Below are 23,574 nucleotides of genomic sequence, written 5' to 3'. Positions count from 1 at the left end.
CATTTGGCTCATACCCACTTGAAATATATTAGCCCAATTTCTAAAGTGACTACCACCAATTAGCACCAGATATAATGGCAAGAACAATTCTCCTGGTAGACAGACAGTAACATCACTTTTCCCCAAGAAGATGCACGTGAAGATAAGATCGCAAATTCTGCTTATCATCAATTTAGCCCATTTGTGAGTTTAATTATTATTTTGGTGTAAAATTTATATTTAACTTAGCAGTTGTGTTAAATGGACCACTTTTAAATTAAAAATTTTACGTTTACTCAAAAATTGTTAGGATAATTGGGGGGGGGGAGAACAGACCATGAAGAAAAACACTTTGATTTCAGTTGCTTTAACTTTGAATACTGACCAAATACTTTTAGAGGCTTCTGCCTCTACAGAGTAAAAAGAAGAGAAGAGATATAAAGAAGTAAAAGCAAATAAATGAGTTCATAAATTTGACAACGAGTTTATAAACTATGATTTTGTACAGACTGAAGATGATAAACCAAGGGCTGGATGCATTCTGTCAGTACTATTAAATGAGTCTGCAAATAAACTACAGAAGCATCTAGACACCACTTAGAATCCAATGATAAAACCACTGAATTTTTCAGGAAAAAATATGCCATTTGAGATATAATCAAAACTTTATAACTACTTTTACAGTATTAACAAAAAACAAAACAAAAAAAAAATATTTTTTATACAGTGAGCTATTGTATAGCTAAAACTAGCAAACCATTTGCAATTGCTGAGGAGTTAATTGTTCCAACAATCAAGGATACAATAGGCATTATGTTTGGTTAAAAGGAAAAGCAACAGATATATCAAATACCATTCTCTGGACACAAAAAATGGTCACATAATACACAAATGGTAGATAAAGTAGAAAGTGAATTTATAATAAGTTTGGAATACAAAAAAGTAAGTTTTTCAGTTTTTAGTTGGATGAATCCACTGACTGCCAAAATGCTGCACAATTAATTTGTTTTGCAAAATATAAGTACAAAAACGAAGTCACTGAACACTCCCCAAGGAACTAGAAAGGACTATGGAAGAAGAAATCTTTAAACTGGTAAATTTTTATGTCACAGGAAACAATGCTTTTTGGGAAAACTGTGTGGGGATGTGCAGTGCTGAAGCACTTGCCATAGTAGGAAAATACAGCAGACTTCTGGTCTGAGTTAAAAAAGTATCTGTCAATGTAACATGGGTTCACTGTATGATTCACAGAGATATGCTTGTACGGAAAAACATGCAATTGATTTTTAAGTCTGTCTTAGATAATGGAGTTAAAATAATAAATTTTATAAAGGTGCCTCCCTTGAACAAAAGAATTTCTTTGTTCAAGGGAGCAGAAGCAACTGAAGTATTTTTCAGTCTGTACAAAACCATAGTTTGTATGCAGAGAAATGGGCAGTAAACAAAAGCAATTTGTTTTACATACAGAGGTGCACTGGCTTTTGAGGAATAGGGCCCTAACAAGACTATGAGAGAAAAAGTGAAAATATTAATTGATAATGCATTACTAGCAATCAAAATGAACATTTTGCTCTCCAGGATGTAAATGATCATATGGCAAAATACGCTAAATTTCCCAGAAAAATGGCAAAGGACTGTGCTTTCACATCTTTAAAAGAACTCAAGGAATATAATCTTCCACATTAATTGTTGACAAAAGTGCTGTCATTTCTACCACCAAATGTTTAATATTACACTTAAAATTTAGATGCCAACATAATAACCAGTATAAAATTACTTTTGCTGGAATAATTCAATTAAAATCTTATGATTGAATCTTTTTTCAGTTGCTTCTGCAATAAAAGAATTTTACACACACACACACACACAAAAAAAAAAATAAAATAAAATAAAATAAAATAAATAAATAAATAATAATAATAATAATTATTATTATTATTATTATTTACAAAACATAGTTATGTTTACTTCTGATGGGACAGCTGCTTTGCTAGGTCAGATAAATGGGGTAACAGCAGTACTAAAAAAAAAAACACCATATTTTGTTTGACAACACTGTGTTGCACATCTCGAAGATTTTGGTATTTGCTATGTTTCAAAAGAAATTAAATTAATGAAAGATACTGAAAGTTGATGAGAATTATACATATCATATTTCTTAAATCTGCAAAAAAGTGAGATTCAAAGATTTTGCTATTGCTTTAGAAAGTGATACTATTACATTTAAATCATTAAATGAAGTTAGATGGTTACCTAGACATTTTGTACTGAATGTAGTAATTAAAAGTTAGGAAACATTAATTAAATATTTTAAAGATGAAGCAAGTAATCCTGTTTCAAAATACTATTTACAGAAATGGGAAATTACTATATTTCAAATATATTTGCATGTTATGAATGATATTTTTGAAAAACTTGCAACATTGTGCAAAATTTTTCAATAGTGCAGATCACTTTATGCACATCAGTTTGTTCATGGTAAAATTAATGAATTTAAGAAACAATATATTAATCACAACAACATTAGTTGGAGTAATGCCGTGAAGTGTAGGAATGAGCAGTTTGATTAGACAGCGTTAAGTGCATATGATTTCAATAATGGCACAGAACTAGATGAAAAATTATGCATAAAATATAGTAACACATTAACAGATATAATGTAATGACTTTTTTCCCTTAAGATACATGCCTTTTAGAATCCACTTAGAATCCAATGATAAAACCACTTAGAACCACTGATACACTTACATGCGTCCAAAAAAATTAAAACTGATTATAAATTTTTTTCGGTATGGTAATGTTTTCATTACACAATGAATCATTGGTGAATCTTCGGATTATGGTAACTTGGCGATTTTTTGGCGACCAACCCTGCTACAGCAACCTGCTAGTTTTTTTTTTTTTTTTCCATGGAACAAAAGTGCTTAATCATGACAAAGATTAGGTTCGAAATTGGGAGAAAGTGTAGAATCGCCCACTGCTTATCGCGTTTTTAAGAATTGCATACACACAGTATCCATGTACACGTCGACCTATTTTCACTTACAAAAACATCCCAGAATTGAACAAAAATGGCATTGTGCACACTCTTGACTTTATCCATGTACACTGCTAAAGTCCTAGCTAGTAACCTTTATCGCCTTACCAAAATGTCGCGAAACTACCTGTTACCATATTCCAAAGATTAGCTGAATCATTTTCCAAACTTAAAATTAATCAATATTGTTATCTAGTAGTAATTGTGAATAAGTTTTCAGTTTAGTGAATTAATAAAAAATAAACAAAAAGGAATCATTTGAAAGATCATTTTATGTTTATGCAAAATCATATTTAAGTAGTGGAAACAATATTAATTTGGATCAGATATATGGTTAATGGTTAAATTTTAAAGATAGAAGAGAAAAGATCTCATGTATACTTATATAAATGCAGTATTTATTTATTTATTTTTAATAAATCTGAACATTATTACTATAGTTAAACTTTATTTCAGCAAATAATTTTTATGTTTACATGCATATTAATGCATTAATTTTTATAATTAATAAACAGTTTTTAAAATATGCATGTTTTTGAAAATAATGAATGTTATTAAAATAAAATTAATTTAAATATTAAAGTGGGAGAAAAAATAAAAGCCATACACACATTTCTTGTGATAAAAAAAGTTGCACAGATCAAAATAAAATTGTACATCAATAATCAAAAATTAGAGGGAACACTGGACAGGACCTTTTTAAGAAAAACTGACTTGTATTCACGTTACACATGGAGTAAACATACCAGGTGGCCCATACAGCAAAATCCCTTTCCAAGTTGACATGACTGATGTAAAAAGTTGACCATACTGCAAGCAGAGGAGGTTTCATATAACAACAGCAAGCTATAAAATTATACATTATAAACAAACTGAAAGAAGATGCTTATTTTATAAAAAATCATCTTACTTTCACAGGATAAACAATGGCTTCCTTTAACAGTTCTTTAGCCCTTTCATGGCCAATGATATCGTGCCAATTAGCAGAATAATTCTGGCATTTTATATCCTAATACAAAATGAAAAAGGTCAAACAAACTTTTTATATACAAACTTTTCACATCATTAAAATTGGGACTTCAGCAACATAATGATGGATACAATTTCGAGAAGGTTGTGTGATAAATATAATTATTTATACTAAGCTATCATATATTCCAAACTAATTACTAAACTTCTATAAATACAATACAAAGTCTGAGATCTAGAATCATCAGGACTTCAATGATTCTGCATTTTAGATTACCAGTTTAAATTTAGTAAGATGATATATAGAAAATATAAAATAAAAAAGATTAAATAGTTGTGTATGAAATAAAGAAGCATTTATAACCTTAGGGAAATTAAAATTTACCCTCACCCCTCAATATTTATTTATTTGTTTTATTAAACAATTGTTTATATATAAGCTGTTTCATTTTTTTCTGTAAGTATGTGCTAACACTTTCTCCTTAATTTAGAAGATATAATTTTTAGAAGTAGATATAATTTTTTACTCAGTTAAAAAGTTCCAGTGTTCAATGTCTGTAACTGCTGCGTCAAGAATTCCCATTTAAGTGGTCAATCGAAATCTTTTCATTTTTAACAACCTCTTCATCACTTTCCATCAGCGCCAGAGCCAGTGTAATCCATGGCCGAATTTAGGAGCAGAACATTTTTTACAATCTAAAGAGATACAGGCTGGCAGAATTTAGGAAGAGCAGAAATTGCTGTGGGCAGCAAATTGTCTATTGCTGTCTCTGATTGTTAGGAATATTTTCTGGATTTATAAAGCACAATATAAAAACAATTACTTCAGCTGTAAGTTAGTTGATTCATGATTACAGCATTGTCATTGCAATGGAAAACTAATGTTACATTATCTTATTTTTTTATTATTATTTCTTTGCATCTTTTCACAAATTCTACCAATAAAAAATTTTGCCTTTTATTTGTGAAATCCTAAAATCTTCAAATTCATGGCTATCATCATCATAATCATCATGAAATATGCTAACTGGCAATAAATTATACTGATCATTTTAAAAGATATCTGCAGAATGTCTTCCCATTACTATGCAATGCTTCACACAAAAGATTTTATGTTAAAATATTAAAAAGAATTCTCGAATCATTTTGCAACTGTTCATAAATTTTTAAGAAAGAGTCTTCATATCTGCATTTCAGATGGCATAGAATCTTATATCCATTAGCTGAATAATGGATGTACAGATCAGAGTAAAGAATAAGAACATGGCATTATCATTTACAAAACTTGAGTGTGAGCTCAAAATTGCCCATAATTATGACAAATTTTACAATATTTTCTAGTGTTGCCAAGCTTTCAGTATGAAATGATTTTTCAAACCAATAATTAACTAATGTTTGTCTTTCATGTTTTTTAGTTGAATGATAAGATGACGGAATGACGGATGCTGATCAGTTGATGATAACATGATGGATGATGATCTTGCTTTGGAATCCTTGAGATCAAGTAGGGTTTTTCCTGCTGAAGTCCTCAAGATACTTTGGGATAAATATTGCCAGAAAAGACTAGTTTTATCAGCATTATAAATTGCTCTAGATCTAACTCTTCATTGTTAATGAGTTTGAAGAATTTATCCGAAAACTATCAGCTGAAGCTTTTTAACCTGAAATTTTTAAGTATTTCATGCAAAAGTGATTTTTAAATTTGGTTAACCAACCTGACAAATATGTGCACAAGGTTTTTAAGCTTATTTCCTCACAAAACACTTTGGTTTGAGGCATTAGCATTGATTCCTTCAGTGGCATGACCTCTCTGCCATGCAGTCTCATTCATTCAATCACTTTATCATAATCGTCATTTTTAGCACAATGAATTATTTTCCCATTATTTATTATTATGAGTCAAAATCCACAGATTTAAAACATTTTTTTTTCTGTCAAATACCACTGAATTTGCTGTGCTACACTCATCATATAATTATGAGACAGATATCCTTTTAACTATTTTTTTAGCAATTCCACTTTTTGCTTGATTGACATCAAAAGATGCTTTCATTTTGCAGATCCTGCTGCAGCTCTAGAATTGAAAAATTTTTAATACAAAAATTTTAATTTTAATTTTTTATAAGATAATTGTAATAATAATAGCTTGCAAAATTAATAAACTAGATCAAACCAGAAAGGAAGAATGCAGTTTGGTATGTTTATTTAAGTTTTTTGGAGTCTAATTCTTTTGTTCTTCGCTGCTGCTGTTCCAACAAAAGTAAACCAGTAATGTCTTACATCTTTACTTATGTTTAGGTCTGATCAAAATATACTACCCCTTCATGAGCATTCAAAATCTGAAAGTGTGGTCACAGTGAACGTCAATCAATGTATTGTCACTGGCCACAGTGTTTGCAGCTAGCAGGTTAGTTTCTCCAGCTAGCAGGTGTTTGCAGGTGACAGGCAGGAATTTCAGTTAGTTAGGAGAAAAATTGCATATTTGTCTTTTCTGAGTATTATACTCTCCATTCATAGACTTTGTAAGGTGAAAAAATAATTAAAAAAGTTCTAATGGTTTAAAGGTCTGGATACTGGATGAAAATTTTGGACTTTCTACTGTACTCTGAATAAATTTTTTAAAAAAAAATCCAATTTTGTCTAATTTTTATTACGTTTCTTTTCAAGATTAAAACAAAAATAATGATGCCTTTGGAAACATGTAGACCAGAGCTTCTCAACTAATGAGGATTCCTTCTTGGGAAGGGATTTCATAGTTTCAGCCTTTTATTTATTTACTTATTATGTATTTAGTTTTAGTTTATGAATATAAAAAACTACTTTTATTCAAGTTTTAGTATTTATCAACATTTTCTATACTTTTTCTTGTTTAATTTATATTTTGGACTTTCTACTGTACTCTGAATACATTAAAAATACCATTTTTGCCAAATTTTCATTATTTTTTCTTTTCAAGAATAAAACAGAAATAATGATAACTTTGGAAACATGTAGACCACAGTTTCTCAACTAAGGGGAAATTCCTCCCTCGGGAAGGATTTCATAGTTTCAGAGGGAATGTGGTAAGCTTTTATTTACTTATTATGCTTTTATTTACTGGAGACTTTTATTTACTTATTTTATTTATTTATTTACTTATTATTTATTAGTTTTAGTTTATGAATATATATATAAATGTAATAATAAAATTCCATAGTCAAGAATACACTTAAAGTTCTAACTGTATGTTCTTTTCATTTTTAATGGCGACGGTCTCTTATTTGAAAGTACGTGGAATTAAATCCACAGCCCCGTAGTCAAGTTGTTTTTCCCGCCTTTTCTACACATACAGTTATATAGAATGTTCTGGAAATATTTAAAGCGAACTGGAATGGCTGATGAGGCTGACGTCATTTCTTGGAAGCTCCGCCTTTCTAGAGGCTATAAAGGATTCGCAAAGGAATATTGGGGTCCTTTTTCTTTAATGTAAAGATGCAGTAAACTTCATACAAAAAGTTATTAGTAATTCTTTTTTATTTACTCTGGAGATCAGATTTTTGTAATTGCTATTTCTCCTGAATAATAATAAATGGATCCTGTTTTTTAAACTTATCGTCTGATAATTTAAGCTACAACTACATCTATGATTCTTCACCAATCTATTTATTCCGGACAAAAGCTGGTACATCACATATATATTAAAAACTACTACTTTTATTCAAGTTTTAATATTTATCAACATTTTTTACACTTTTCTTGTTTAATTTATAAAATACATTAAAAATAATACAAATTTAAATAAATGTATATGTATTTTTTAGGTTTTGAAAAGGAGGGGTGGAGACCATCTAGTAATGGTTAAGAGGAGTATAAGACAAAAAATGCTGAAAACCACTGATGTAGACAAATCTAAATTATAAAAATCTTAGACTAAAATTTAGTTTCAATACATTGCATTACTTTGAATTTAAACTACAGTAAGATTTTAAAATAAATTTTATAAAAATGCTAAAAAATAGCTGCTTAGTATAATTTTAAAACTACATAAACGGTAAAAAGTACAATCTTATGATTGGTATTGAAAAATAAGAATTAATTACTTAAATAGGTACTAACAAAAATATATATTGTTTTGATTTTTAGCCAGACACATGGAACTTAATGTATTTTGGCCAATATGTATGGGCTCTTTAGCCATTTCATCACCTAGAACAGCAGCTCGCAACTTGTTGTGCATATACCCCTGACGGTACATAGCAGCATAGCCAGGGGTACGGGAAACAATTATCAGTAATGGCAGAAAATAATGCACAATGATGAATGAATGGCTTCAAGGACTTGCATTATACAATATTTTTGCAGAAGTAAATAAACTGTGCTTAGGTTCACTGAACAATTTCATAATAGTTCTTAAAGTGGCTGAAGAAACTGATTCTATGCTCAGTACGGTATAAAAGTTTTGACTTCTGAGAATCACGCATTGAAAATAAATTACACCACAATTTTCGAGCCACTTTACAAATTCTTGTCAGAAAAATTAACTTCAGTTTACAAAGACAACATAAGAATTTAATTAAAATGCCTCCGAGAATTGTTCAATCATTACTCGCCAGATCATATCAATGAAAATGCCTTTACAGCAGCCTCAAATTTAACATTCTACGATAAGAGAAACATATACTTTTCTGACTTTACTTACTGCAGATTATAAATTTTACAGTACAGTCAAAAGTCGTTAATCCGGACTCGTCGGGACTTCGGCGATTCCGGATTATCTATCATCAGTTTAAATCTGGTAAGATGGCATGCAGAAATTCTAAAATTAAAAATATGAAACCGTAATTTATGAAATAAAGAACAATTATGATCTAAAGGGTATCAAAATTTACAAAAAGTAAAAGCTTAATATTTATTTGTTTACTTTATTAAACATTTCTTTCAATGTAAGTTGCTTTGTTTCATGTGATAATACTTTCTCTTTAATTCTATTAAACAGACATAATTTCTTGTTTAGTTACAAAGTTTCGCTGTTCAAGTCCTATAATTGCTGTTCTTCACAATTGGAAGCGAATTATAATGACGAGGAACTTGATTTATATCACATCAAAGACGGAGTACATCAAGATGAAATACTACATTTAGTAAGGAATTATAAGCCAAATAAAATAAAAACATCTGCCTTGAAGATAAGGATAGTGCTGACAGATCAACTTCCAATTCATTGCGCGCCATGTTGTTTCCCTCCCCCGCAGAGCAGCGTGAAATTGATAAACATATTTCGGAATGATTAGATAATCAAAGGATATACTTTTATCCATTTTTTGCAGCAATTCCACTTTCTGCTTAATGGACTTCGAAACATACTTTCGCGTTGCAGATTCTTTACATGTTAGCAAATATATATCGGAAATTCTATTTGACATAATTGAAAGTTCAAGCTAACTTTTATAAAATTGCTCTAACAGTCTGCAAAAAATAATAAGACGGATCCAATTCGAAGATTAAAGAACAACACAATCTGCAACATTAACAGAATTAGATAATTTTAGCTTAGCTTATACCGTCCGTTATACATTAAACGCACAAGTGTAAACGTGTTATGCACATGCGCACACGCATATTCGCAGCCGTAAAGGTCTTATGTGCACGCCTAAACGCCTATGCGCTTGTGTCCATGCGTCAACCCGACACATGCGCAGAAAGTTTGTAGCTTTGAGTTCCAGATTATAGATCATTCTGGATTATGGGTGTCCGAATTAACGACTTTTGACTGTATTAAAATAAAAGCACTGCTACATATACCATGAGAATACTTAATGAAGGTCAAGGAGTTATAAGTTCTTAAGGGAAAGGTTAAAGGTACTCTATAATTACCGTCCATCTCATTTTAAGGGGCACACAAAAGGAAAAAAAAAAATTAGAATCGTTGACCTAAAACACTACACGTTATGCTCATGAGAAAGGGGAGACCAGGCCCAAATTTTCATGTAACCATCAGTGGCTAAGTGGGTAAGACTACTCAATTCTAGTAGTTCGACCTAGTTTGGGTTCAAACCTAAGTGAATGGGCTAGTTGCATACTTGGTTTTTCACCAATATAATGTGAATATGAGTCTGCTGTCTTAGGAAGTATTCCACGAAGGCATCCTCCACGTAGGTAAATATCCTTAGTGGCTTTGCCATATTCAAGTAATCTAACCTAACCCAATTTTCATTAAGAACATCCAAGGTATGTATAACACGTTTAACTCTCACATTGCACTGAGACAGAGCAGTTTCACTGCCTAAGAACTTGTACTTGTTTTTGACAAACCTTTGGCTTCCAAAAATAGCCTTAGTTTTTGGTCTATCATGTCAAATTTTTAAATTACAGGAAACCCCCTATTAGTCTTAAAAGTCATACAAAATATGCATATAATGGAAAATAAAGAGAAAATTTAACAAATGTACTGTTTACAAAGGACAGTTTTATTCGTACAAAGGCTATAACATAGCTACTGCAAGTTAAATTTTGCTCATACAAATAATAATGGTAAACATATATGTTCAGATAAAAATGTTTGCTTATGGCTTTTTCTAGGGTGTTTATTCACTGGACATTCTCAGTTGATGTTACGATAACAGTCAGCCATCAAATGTACACCTTGCACACAAAAAAGGGTAAAGTTTTGTATCTCTCATTCTACTGGATTGATTGTCAGAATCTAACTTGCGTTTTTCTTGTCTTGAAACCATGACTTACGATATATATTACATTTATACGTAGCATTTTTCTAAGATACGTATTATGACACAAAATTGGAATTTTTCTGAAATAACGTACCTTTTTTTTTTTTTTTTTTTTCTATATTTCAATTCTGCGATTCAAATTACACCAAAGTACCACGAGTAATTTAAAAAAAATTAGCTCTCAAAATTTTAGTTCATCTATGTTAATTGAATTTGTTAGATTCTTCCTTTCACATTTCAAAATTTAGGTTCATTCCAAATAAAAGTGCTCATTTTTTATGATTTATTCTTAAAATTTGTATTTTGAAATAATTTTTTTATAAATTTTTGAAAAAGTTTTGAATTATAAGCTATACAATTTTTACCATCATCTTAAAAAAGTAGATGTATTTCTAAGCATACATGCAAAAAATTAGCGTTTTTTATTCAAGACCTTTTTGCCACTTCTGTACAATGTAAAAAAGGAAAGGAAAATAGGTTGCTATAAATGAAGAAGTTTGCCGAGTGAATTATACTTGGCGCAAACTGAAAAAAATGTGCCAAGATAAATTTTTTAATTTCTCCATAAATTTTTCACCAAAAATTACAAAATTTAACATCTAGGTATAATTTGAGTCGTAGAATCGAAATATGAAAAACAAATGGTATGTTATTTCAGAAAAAGCCCTATATTAGAATAATGCTATATATAAATCTAATATATATCCTATATCCTAAGTCATACTTTCGAACATGGAAAACACAAGTTAAATTTAGACAATTGGTCCAATCAAACGGGAGATATCGAACTGTCCCATTCTTTTGTGTGCAAGGTGCACATCCCATCCACCTTCGTAACGTGTCTCTATGACCTTCAAATCTTAGTGAACCACTCATCCCTGACTGCACAAAGATTTTTCAGGGCGTTAGCAAGATGGCTATATAAAAAATGCAATTTGTTAATCATGTTGCAAAGAAGCATTCTGAAGCTCTCCAAAAGTTGCTGGACAATTTCGCTGTAATTCTGCGCTTGTGTATTTCAAAGAAAATCTTTGACAATATTTTTGAATGCCAACCAAGAATTCCTTTGAAATTCTATCATTGTTCTGATGAAATGTTCATCTTTAAGTAGCTGTAAAATATCTATGGATTATCAAACACACCAGCCTTTACCTTTTCAAATGGCAGGATAGGAAATGTTAAAATGCAATACTTGAAATAGTATCCTCCAATTAGCAAAGCTTTAACCAATTGCTTCATAAGACCCAGTTTTATACTACAGAGGTATAATGTTCTTTCACTCAACAAGTTGCTGATGTAGAATGTTTGAGTTACCATATTTCATGTCAGATCTTGGCAGCTAGTACGCCTGCACCCAATGTTTCTCACAAATTCTGCTGTCCCACATATTATAGGAATGCTTGGTATATCCATGTTGCTGGCTAAGGCGAAAGCAGACCATTTTAAGGTCAACACAGATGGTCTATGTGATACTTCAAATAATCAACAATTACGTCTTCATACTCTTCACACAAACTGGCCTGTTGAGAGAGCATAAAATAAATTTTCATTGTGGAGGAGGACACATTTAAAGATCTGCTTTAAGCTATTAATGAATAATCACCATTGAGTGGCATCACATGCTGTAATTTCCAACTCTTCAAAATCATGTACATTATGGCAATGCCCAAATCCATCATCATTTAGAGAAAGTATTGCAAAAATGCACTTTCTCGTGATTGAAAATAGGATAGCTTAGCTCCCTTTTGAGCAAATTTTTCTCATGCAGTCTTGATGCTAACAGCTCTAAAGCTTTTTTGGATAGTCCCAAATCTCAGGCCAAATCATTCAATTCATACTGGTCAAATCCCTTATGAATGAAATCCTCTTCAGTTTAAAAATCTTCATCATTGGGGGTCTATTCGATATTCACCAGAATAATATTCCTGTGCTTCCAAAGAGGGTAATTCTTTAAAAACTGGCACTGCATGTATAGCTGATGGTAAAAGAGGATACTCCATTTAAAAAAATTTTTTTTTTGTTACATCCTAACATTTTTATTATACAAAAGTAACAATCATTTGTGTGATCTCAGGGCTCTCGCCAAATCATAAATATAACAAACAGAAATTTAGAATGTGTTCCCTTTATCCGCATCTATTAAATATCAAAACACTGCTCGCACAATTTGTGAGGGGCCCATGATTTACCTCGATCACCAATTTTCACACAACGTCTCACTACAGTATCTCAGGCATACTGAACTAGTCTAGACAAGTATGCACCTGTTGCTGGTCTCCTATGGCATCATTCACCCAGCACCAATTGGAGGGTTTATGTCAGCCAACAGGAAAGCAACAGTACTTCCTACGATTCAAGCTCGATGCCATGGAGAATGGTCACATTCATATAAGTTGTAGAGAAAAAAAACTTGGCATGGTAGAAAGAAACTAACTACAGTTTTGAAATCAGCATGCCTATTTTAACTCTAAAACAGCTCAAAAATTAAGTTCCACAGAAATTGTGCTACGAATTGTTCCCGAGTGTTGGCAATACTACAAGGTGTGGCCATTAATTTCTAGGACTGATCTAATAACTAACTAAGCATGCCTTCGTGCTGTAATGGTAGCACACCCAGTGCATATTTGAGAGGTCCAGGTTTGGGTCCCGGTGACAGCATTGCACATTTTTCATAACTCCAGCTTCAAAATAATATAGTGACTCTACAACTATTTTCTTGATCGCTTCAACTTACTCAAATCTTGTTCCCATCAGCAAGTTTTTCAATTTTGGAAATAAGAAAAAGTCTCCAGTGCTAACTGCAGAGTGTATGGAGGATGTGGAATGTCATATTGAATGCATGACACCTCATATTGGGACAAAAATACTTCACAGGTAATGCAATGAGAGGCCGAGCATTCTTATGCAAAAGCTGCCAATTCAAATTCTGTTGAAAATGAGGCCTTATTCTGCAAACTCTTTGTTGAAGTCTGGCAAGAATTTCTGCATAAAACTGCCCACTGTCCAGTCGTCAGGGGAAACAAATTTAAGGTGAATTAGTCCTTTGTAATCAAACACAGCAATTACATTATTGTGATTTTTGGACTTTTGGAATCAAATTTTTTTCGGTTATGGTGACCTTCGAAGCTGCTATTTGGAGCTATGTTGTTCGCTTTCAGGGTCATACTGGTAGCACCAAAATTTGTCACTTGTTACTATCAAATCAAGGAACACGGAGGCAGCATCAGCGTTGTCGATGATTTCACCACAAGTCCATTCTGAATTGCTTTTATTCCTACGATCAACAGCGAGGAACAAATCTGGAACAAACCTTATGTTTTCCTAGGTCTTTTGTCAAAATATACCGAACCACATCTTTGGAAATGTTTAGTTCATTGGTGAATATTTGAACAGTTAATTGGCGATCTGAAGTCATAAGCTCATGAGCTTTCTCTGTTTATGGCATGCGCATGGAATGCAGTCATCCAAGTGTGCATTTCATCTTTGACACTTTTGTGGCTATCCCCAAAACAGATAATCATCCAAATGTGTGTGAATGGGATATTGCATTCTCTCTGTACATTTGTTTCAACATTCCATGGATTTCTATGGCAGTTTTGCCCAATCTGAAGCACAATTTAATATTAATTCTCTTGTTCATATCAACTTTGAGAACAAAAATTTCACTGCTGCATTTTAACGCGTTTCAAAGATAACCACTTGTTCCCGATTGGTGCCAACTTCATTTGACATGCACAGATAAACGATGTTTTAAAAAGAAGCAATACTGTGTTCTGATGATTTATGGTTTTCATACAGTTACATCAGTCCTGGAAATTAATGACTGAACTGTGTATTATGATTAAAATTAATGTACAAGATTTGTTCATGAATGTACTAGGAAACTAAAAATTCTTTTATTCATATTACTTTAGAAATGAAGGCGCTATAGCTAGTACAGGGTTCATAGCCACATTTTAGTTAAAACAAATAAGCACCTATAAGCATTTTTCAAGCACATTTTAAGAAAAAAAAATAAGCACCTGTCTGCACATTATACACAACTGCATAACCTTAAAAATTACACTTGTAATTTAAAATATGAGAAATGCAGTATTTATTAAGAGAGAATAAGCATTACCTCAACCATGGAAAATAATTACTTTTTTTTTAAATTTTAAATAACAGTTCAATTTACAGAACTAGTTTACACTGAGAGGGAAAAAAAAAAAAAAAAAAACTACGCAGAAGTAAACTATATCACAAGATTTAATGATGAAATTTCAGTTCAAAATAGAGAAAATAAATATTAATAAGGCATATTTATTGTGTTCGCTTGGAACCTAATAATAAATACAATTTATTTTCCTACTCATATATTTAAATAATTTAAATCTAAGTTCTGAACATTTTCTAAATTTTCATTGTATATCAGTTTTCCCTTAACAGATATTGCAAGCAAAGTAATTTTAGTAAAAAAGAGGAACATTTCTGAAATCAGAAGACAGAAATTTGCTTCATGCAGTCATCCTTTAACAGTAAAAGCTTAACTAACCCGCATACTTGGAAAGTGGCGAATATTCGGACAGTCGAGCATAACTTGAAAAAGAGGAGGGGGGTTCACAGTAGCCGCTCTTTAGATTTTTCCGCTAAATAAATACTTTTGACATTTCGATATGTGCATCATATAAAAATAAACCAATGGAACTGAAAAATATTGTGCTTAGCAAGCACAGTAAAACTATTTTAAGTTTTCATAAACAAATCTGGGACAGAACATAAAAATTAATTATCTCTGCAAAATATCGCAAATGTTATTGCGCAATACGTGTGCCGTAATTCTTCCCTATGTGATATTATGCAATCGGAATCAACAGCTGCCGGTATTGGGAGAATAAAGAACTAAATAACTGGGGTGTTTTTCATTCTAATTTTCAACAGACGGCGTTACATTTCCGGAATAATCATTCTTCGCTTGGGTTGGTAGACTGCAGAACTTTTAGTCCTATTCAATCCAGATTGGAATGTGACCAAAAAAAAAAAAAAGTCTGTTGCTTGTTTTGCAGCGAACTGTAACAGTTTGCTGCAAAACAAGCAACAACAGTTTCAACATTCGAGATTCATCATTCAACATTCGATTTCAACATTCGAGTGTAACAGTTTCAATATTCGAGATTTTGTGGAGAAAGGGGAGAACCTCCCAATCTATGTATTGACAAAAAAAAAAAAAAAAAAAAAAAAAAAATTAAATTATTTTGACTATTCGATTACTTTCCCTTTATTCAATCCATTCTGAATATTATTCCTTAGAAAGCTAATCTGTGTCAAAACACAACCTTTTTTGGAAGTTTACTTTACTTCAGCAGTTACTGCAACTATGTTATTATAAACATTCATACATATGTTCATATTATAAGCATAATGATCATAATAAACACGAATATGAACTGACCAAGTGGAACAAGAATGCAAATTATTAATATCTTGATAAAAATTCAAACGTGTGTAGTATTTGGCTGAGAGGAAAAGAATGCTGAATGTACCGGAATTTTCTACTGCTTTCGCAATTCTTTGACAATAGAACGACAGGCACCTGTCTGTACTCTTCGTGCACACGAAAGGTTATGTTAATGCAGAGAAAGGGGGAAAAGCTATTTCTGGGCTGGGAGTATGATTCACCATCTGACATTTCATATTAGGAAGAAAAGTTGTTTATTTAGTTTCGGCTTTGGAAAGGGGAAAAATAGCACGTTCATTAAAAAAAAGCACTAAAAGCAAAAAATAAGCACTAAAAACAAAAAAATAAGGGCTTTAAAGAAAAAGTAAGTACCTATAAGGACTTTTAATTTTATTTTCAAATATAAGGACTTATGAGCACTTATAAGGACCGCTACGAACCCTGTAGTATGAAAGTATTAAAAATGGTCAAAATAATTACAAGCAATTCAAAAAGGAAAATCATTTTATAAATTTCTGCAAAACATTTTGAAAAGCAAAGCACCTGCATTATAAGATTTGCCATGGACTTCCATTCGTCAGAAAAATTTTCAAATGCTACTAGAGGTTCTAAAATTTGTGAATCAGCTTCAGTCACTACATCACTACAGAAGTTCTGTGAATAAAAATAATAAATTGATAATTAGATGCACAACAAATTTAATTACTTTTAAAATGCACAAATATAATTGCAATTTTTACAAATGTAACACTATACATATGTGGTATATATGGGCAATATTCAATTTGTAGATCAAAATATTAAAAATACAAAATTTTAATATAAATAACAAAAATAAAAGGTTAAAAAACTAAAATATTAATTAAAATTTCATAGCATATAAAAACTTTTTTTTTACATCGTAATTAATTTTTTAAGAGTTTAGCATTATATAGCATGAACAACTAAACAGCCAAATTATATAATACTAGAAAGCCCGGTGGTCATACGAAATGACCGCTGTTCTAGATATTATAAATTGTAATTAAAATGATTTGTGCAAAGGTGTCTGCTAATTCAAACTGAATTACCCAAGGCAGGCGGCGAGGACATCCCTTTGTTTACTGCCCCACTGGATTTCCCCTTCTACTTGCTTAATTGCTTAAAGTAGAGTGCAATGAAGGAAACCACTGGCGGTACATTTCTTAATAGCCACCACTAGCTCAATAAATAAAGGTGATTTAAATCATAAAATGTTAATTCACATATCAAAGATCTCTTTGTACATAGCATTTCTTGTGTAGATCTTTCCATCATTTTTAAGCTCGCTTTGCAGAGGACCATCCATTATTTTTAATTTTACGTCTGTTCTTTCACGAACTCTTGAATAGGCAACATAAATTTGGCCGTGTCCAAATGCAGGTTCAGGTAAAAAAATGCTAACACGCTTAAGCGTTTGGCACTTATTGACGGTCATAGCAAAGGCAAGTTTTACAGGAAATTGTCTACGTCTCAACTGAAACGGCAACCCTGTGCCATGGCAACTTCACCCCACTGGCTAATACAATTACGTAAGCAACCCATAAACTATCGGTGACAAACAGACACTTAAGCCGCATATAATAAAGATATTTATTTATTTCATTTTATTTGTTTTTTCATCATTGCCGGTTGCATATTTTCAAATTCTATTATATATAGATCTTAAATTTATTTATTAAATGTTGAATGCATGTGCTCTTGTATTTTAAATTTTTCTGGCTTAGCTTTCTCATAATATTCATCCCACGCTGCGCTGCACGGAGAATAAAACAATTTACAGTTACGCAAGCAACTATAAACTATCGGCGACAAACACTTAAGCTGCATATATATATATATATAGTTAAAAAAAAGATTTCTTTTATAAATGTATATTTGAAATAGTAAAGCATTATTATTAGTTATTTAAATTGTTGTAAATCTTAATGACACAAAATAAGATCTGTACTTCATTGGTTAATTAATTCTGTATTAAGTTAATGCATAAATTCTAGTGCCATTTTAGCTATAAGACCAGGAGCCAAAGAACTTGTTTCATGATAACATTGTATCAAAACTATATTAATTTTTATTTCAATTGACACTAAAGCAGATTAAATTGAAATATTTATATTTTATGAATAAAAGTAAAGGTAGTATAATATAAATATTTTACTTGAAACAGTCAAAAGGTAACAGTTTTAGCAAAGATTTATAAAGATAGATAAGACTGCAAAGATATTTTGAAGTATTTTGAAAGAGAATTTTCTTTTATACATTAAAAACAGAAGTATTAAATACATGTGATTATGCAGCAAATTGTTATCAGTCTTCCAGGATTTAATTATCTGAAAATGAATAACAGTCAAGTGAACCAAAAAAACTCAGCATACAATAGAATTCCAGTAAAATGCCTGTAACCTGCACATTTTATATTGTAAACAACCAAGATTTCAATTTGCAAATTCAACACTGGGTGAAAATTTATCTGCAGTTTTAGTCATACATATATGCAAATGAATTTTTTAACAAATGTATATTGCATTAAAATTAATGCACAGTGACACTTTTTATTGTTACTGTTATTATTGCACAATGATGAGGTAATGAATTTCCTTTAATCTTTTGCTTAGGAAACAATTCTACTTTTGGATGCATATTATGCTGTCTTTTAAAATTAAATTTGAACTTCTATGGTAAATATGCATAAAGAATTTATTTGTTCCTTCTTTTTTTTAATCTTTAAACTTGTTATTATTATTATAAATAATAATAATGCAGTGTTAAGCCTTATCAGAACTGTTTCTTTATAATCAGTGCAATGCAAATAAAAACAGATACTTAAAAAGAGCAATTGACGAGATTTTCTTCGCAGACAAACAGGCGAAAACCAAATCCAAAATTTCAATTTTAGGGATTTTCTTAATTACTTAAAATGCATATGCATTGAACATACTGAAGAAGTAGTGCAGGGATTAATTTTAGGGAAACTTTACATCAATAAGAGAATGCACTTTTATGATTTAGTAGCTATTGAATTATTTTATTCCTTAATATCTTGAAAGTGGCTTGTAAACAACTGCAGGGTAAATTTACTGGTAGTTCTGAACAAAGCGATTCTGGAAGAAAATTAAGATCATTCAGAAACTGCAAAATAGATCATCAATGAAATGATTAACTTATACATTTGCAATCAGCAGTAGAACTATTCATGATACTAAAAGGAATAAGAAGAAATTACAGGGCAAGTCAAAATGAATATAACGACTATAAATGGCTATAACTATTTATTGAAAACGAATTTATCTTTTATAGAGTTTCAGGAGAACAATGTATAGAGACATTAGGTATTTTGGAAACGGGAGTGACGAAAAATGAGCAACGCCCTCGCCGGAAATCGAACCACGGACCTCTGGAATACGCGCTCAGCGGGCAAACCACTACACTACGAAGGAGTAATGGAGAATCCTCATCCACCACTTTATTTAGTTCGGGCGCCATTGTAGAGTCATTAGGTATTTTGGAAGCAGGAGAGATGAAAAATGAGCAACACGCTTGCCGGGAGTCAAACCATCGACCTCTGGAACACGCGCCCTGCGTGCAAACCACTACACTATGAAGGCATGCTAAGAAGGCGAGAGAAATACATAGGTGGTAGGTAAAGTACTATTGGTACTTTTCCGTTTCGCCGGCGCAAATCTTGCCAAGCAAACTTTATTGCCAACAACATACAATATACACATAAAAAATGTTAACAAATTAACATTTGAATGGTTCTAAGAATTTTTTATTTTGAAGGTATAAACATTTTAATATCGTTTAAAATTTTGTAAAAAGAGAATAAATAAAGACATTAATTTAAGAATTTACTATGCTTTCATGGTTCAGCATCCTGATTCGCCGGTTTATATCACGTGACCCCAAGTGATCTCATCTCACGTAAACTACGTTACAAGAAGCTAACTCTCTCAGTAATTATCTACATTAATTTCAAGTTAAATCTGAATTTGGAATACAAGTTTAAATGCAAGAATTAGTTCAAGTCGTACGAACAGCTTACTCAGAAATTATATAAAACCGCAGTGCTTTACTTCGCTAGTGCATTCTCATTAGAATTGAGGAATTGAACTCTTGATTTTCTATATTTTCGGGTGAGTGGTGTGATTGTATCCTAATTGACTTAATTACCGCTAAGATTAACACATGTAGAGGGAACTTCAAAATTTTGCATACATACGTCATAGATGTTCTATGTGACTTTCTTTGGTCACATGGACAACATTTAGGTGGTAGTCCATTTCACGCCATACATTCTGAAGCATTTCTTCAGTCACCGAAACAAGCACGTTACAAATGTGTTTATTATAATAATTATTATTTCTTTAGTAAATTAATTTTTATCATATTTTGTAGTTCTGTCTACATTCTGTGTTACTTTTATCGATAAACTCTTTTCTATTAAATAGTTATAGTTGTTTGTAACCGCTATTTTCATTTTGACTTACCCTGTATTATAAGCAAAATCACTAGAATTGCACTTGTTTGCCAAATAATGGAATTACCAATTTGCCTGAACTTTTAAAAGAAGAAAATATTTTAGAATTTCTTTATTTATTATTAGAATTTATTATTATATTATTATTTATTTTTAGAATTAGGATGACTTTTGAAGTTCAGGCTTCTATTACACAGCAATTGACTGATAACGGAATTATTTCATATGCATGAAACTCAGTTGATGAAAATTCAGATACTAAGTCTGATAATGAGGAAGCAAAAATTACTTTCGATGAGTGTTTGGCATTAGGTCAACAGTATTTAAACTTTCCATGAATAAAATTTTGTTACACACTAGGAAATAATGATAATACATAAATTTCAGGAATAATGAAGAGAAACATGTTAAAGCAAATGACATTCCAAAAATATAAAAGAAATATTTTAAATATAAATGTATTTATATGATTATGTTTAATACATAACGATTTTGTGTTAAAGAAAAAATTCTTAATATATGAGTTTCAGTTGTTTATCTGCAAAGCTTTCCTCCCCCTCTTTGAAGGGTGGGGATATGTAAGATAAAAAAATATATAAATCAAAATTTTAACTTTAATTTTCAATAGTCCATTAACTCTTATTTTAATTTTGTTATTTCTTCTTTCCATCCTACAAACAGTAACTGCTTATAATAAATCACTCTAAACTGCATCATTTTAAAATTAATCCATGTTATATGATTCTTGCATATACTAATGATACAGATGCTTATACAATGCTTCAGCCAATAATAATTTTAAATTCTGGATATGAAATTTAATATTAATTAATCAAAATAAAACTAAATTGGAACTTAATCATTCTGAGTTAGGTGTTCATCTTAGGTCGCACTGTCTTTATCACTTTGTTGCTGTCAACGTGCTAACACCTGCTTCTCGATCTGTATTAAAATCTGTTTAAAAGTCTAAAAGATACTGATGCAATTCTTCAGGAACAGGCATGCTTTTTGCACCAGTTTATTTATGGCTGCATAAAAATTATAAAAGAAATGTTCAGTTGGCCTTAATTACTGCTACTATATTTATGCATCTACATGTCAACAACATCTAAATTATATCAGATACACATACTCCCTCCAAACAAAAGATATTATAGAAACTGTTTAGAATAGATCTCACACGAGTTTTAGTGCCATAGAAGATATCAGAGCTCGTATCAAAATGGTATGCTCCTTAAAGAAAATAATTATGAACATACAAAACATGAAGAAAGTTTCATTGAGAATCTTATGTCATAGAAGAAAGGCTGCAGGAAGATCAGCAACTGCTAAAGAAAAGGAAGCAGATGTTGGAAGTAAAAACTGCAGAAGGAAGAGAGGAAGGATAGATTACAAGGGAAATGTAGGCTACAGCAGAAATTAAAAAACTACATACTGGAAAACCTGAGAGTTCACATGGTATGTTGATGATCTTAGCATACAACATCAAAGGAAACATTATATTTTCTGCTGTATGAAAAACAATGGAAACTGGTTGACTGATTGTGGCAAGAACTATTTGTCATAGGAGGGATTTTTTTTCCCCCTGAAGGAGAGGGTTCTATGACTGATCCCCCTTGAAACGAACAGAATGTTTTGTTCACATTATATGCCAATCTAAAGTTTTTTTTGGAGGGGGGGGGTAATTTTAAATATAAATAATGCATCCAAAATGAGATATTCATATCTAAATTATCTGTCAGAAAACCATTGTATTTTATACCTCAGTACATTCAAAATAATTGAAATAGATAACTTGCAGCATCTAACGTGATACATACAAGAAAAAACAAAGCTTTATAATGCATTTGCAAAAGAAATTAGAAAAGTAACTGCTTTAACACTTAAAACTTTACATAAGCTTGCATGAAGAGTCATTTTTTAATTATTCATTAAGAAAACACACACATATCAATTTTATATATAAATTTAAAAAAAACATTGCTCTTTAATACCTCATGTTCTACAGAAGCACAAAATGGAAAGACTTGCATAGCATCAGTTAGTTTATTTTCTGCCACTACTCCTATATGCTTTCGAAAAGTGAACAAATTCTTCTGATCTTTCTTAAATCTACAAAAAAGTTAAATATACTACTTCAATCAAGCAGACAAATATAAAATGATACATGTCCACAATAAGTTAATATTATGGAAATGTTAAAAAAATCTAATTATACGACCAAGAAATATAAACAGAGTATGAAAGTTTTTTGGACAGTAAAATTTTAGGATGTAATTTTATTTTTGTGATAAAAATGGGAAAAAAGTTTGACATATGATTCTTATTAAAATGATGTCAATGATTATAATTTTCCTATATGGTATGTGTAATATAGTACTGATTGCTGCACAGAAAATTGAAAGTGAAAATCTAGAACATGCATTTTTGAATTCACAAGAAAGAGAAAGTTGATGATAATCACAATAAAATTTTCAAGGATAGGCAAGCATGTAAAAAAAAAAAAAAAAAAAAAAACACGTTGTGATACGTAATATTTTGCAACTCCCAAGTCAGGGTATTTAAAATGGGGAATACACTTCTGATAGTTGAGATTGGCAAACATAATGCATTTGTGAAGTTTGAGGCAATCTATCATCAACAAAGATCATATACCCCGTCATAACATTGCACACTTCATGATTTAAGAGACCTTACCACCAGATATACTGTGACATTATAAGGTATTTTCTGCCTTCTTTCTGCATGCCTTCGTGGTGTAATGGTAGCACGGTCGGCATGTATTCAAGAAGTCCAAGCTCGAGGCTCGGTGAGGGCAATACTCATTTTTCAAGTCTCCAGCATAAAAATAACCTAATGACTCTACAGTGGCGCCCGAATTAAAAGGTGCTGGATGACAATTCTTCCCCACCAGGATTTGGTGATTGTGTCCCCTAATCCCCAGTCACCC

At 31.2% G+C, this 23,574-nt stretch overlaps 1 protein-coding gene across 1 annotated transcript in view; it reads right to left on the bottom strand.

The window, feature by feature from the left end:
• The window catches only part of LOC118188008 (katanin p60 ATPase-containing subunit A-like 2), a 102,536-nt gene that overhangs the window by 33,638 nt on the left and 45,324 nt on the right, over positions 1-23,574 (bottom strand). The window contains exons 5-9 of the mRNA XM_085817809.1: positions 22,692-22,736; positions 22,619-22,650; positions 16,673-16,783; positions 3,927-4,025; positions 3,763-3,826 (exon numbers count right to left, since the gene is read on the bottom strand). Of these exons, the coding sequence (XP_085673935.1) occupies positions 3,763-3,826; positions 3,927-4,025; positions 16,673-16,783; positions 22,619-22,650; positions 22,692-22,736 (351 nt within the window). The remainder of the gene's footprint in view (positions 1-3,762; positions 3,827-3,926; positions 4,026-16,672; positions 16,784-22,618; positions 22,651-22,691; positions 22,737-23,574) is intronic.

This window comes from Stegodyphus dumicola, chromosome 5, assembly GCF_044657685.1.
Source record: "Stegodyphus dumicola isolate Sdum_Otavi_A_Nest chromosome 5, ASM4465768v1".
NCBI classification, from domain to species: domain Eukaryota; kingdom Metazoa; phylum Arthropoda; class Arachnida; order Araneae; family Eresidae; genus Stegodyphus; species Stegodyphus dumicola.
Note: the sequence above shows the minus strand (reverse complement) of the source record. Positions and strands in the feature narration are given on the sequence as shown.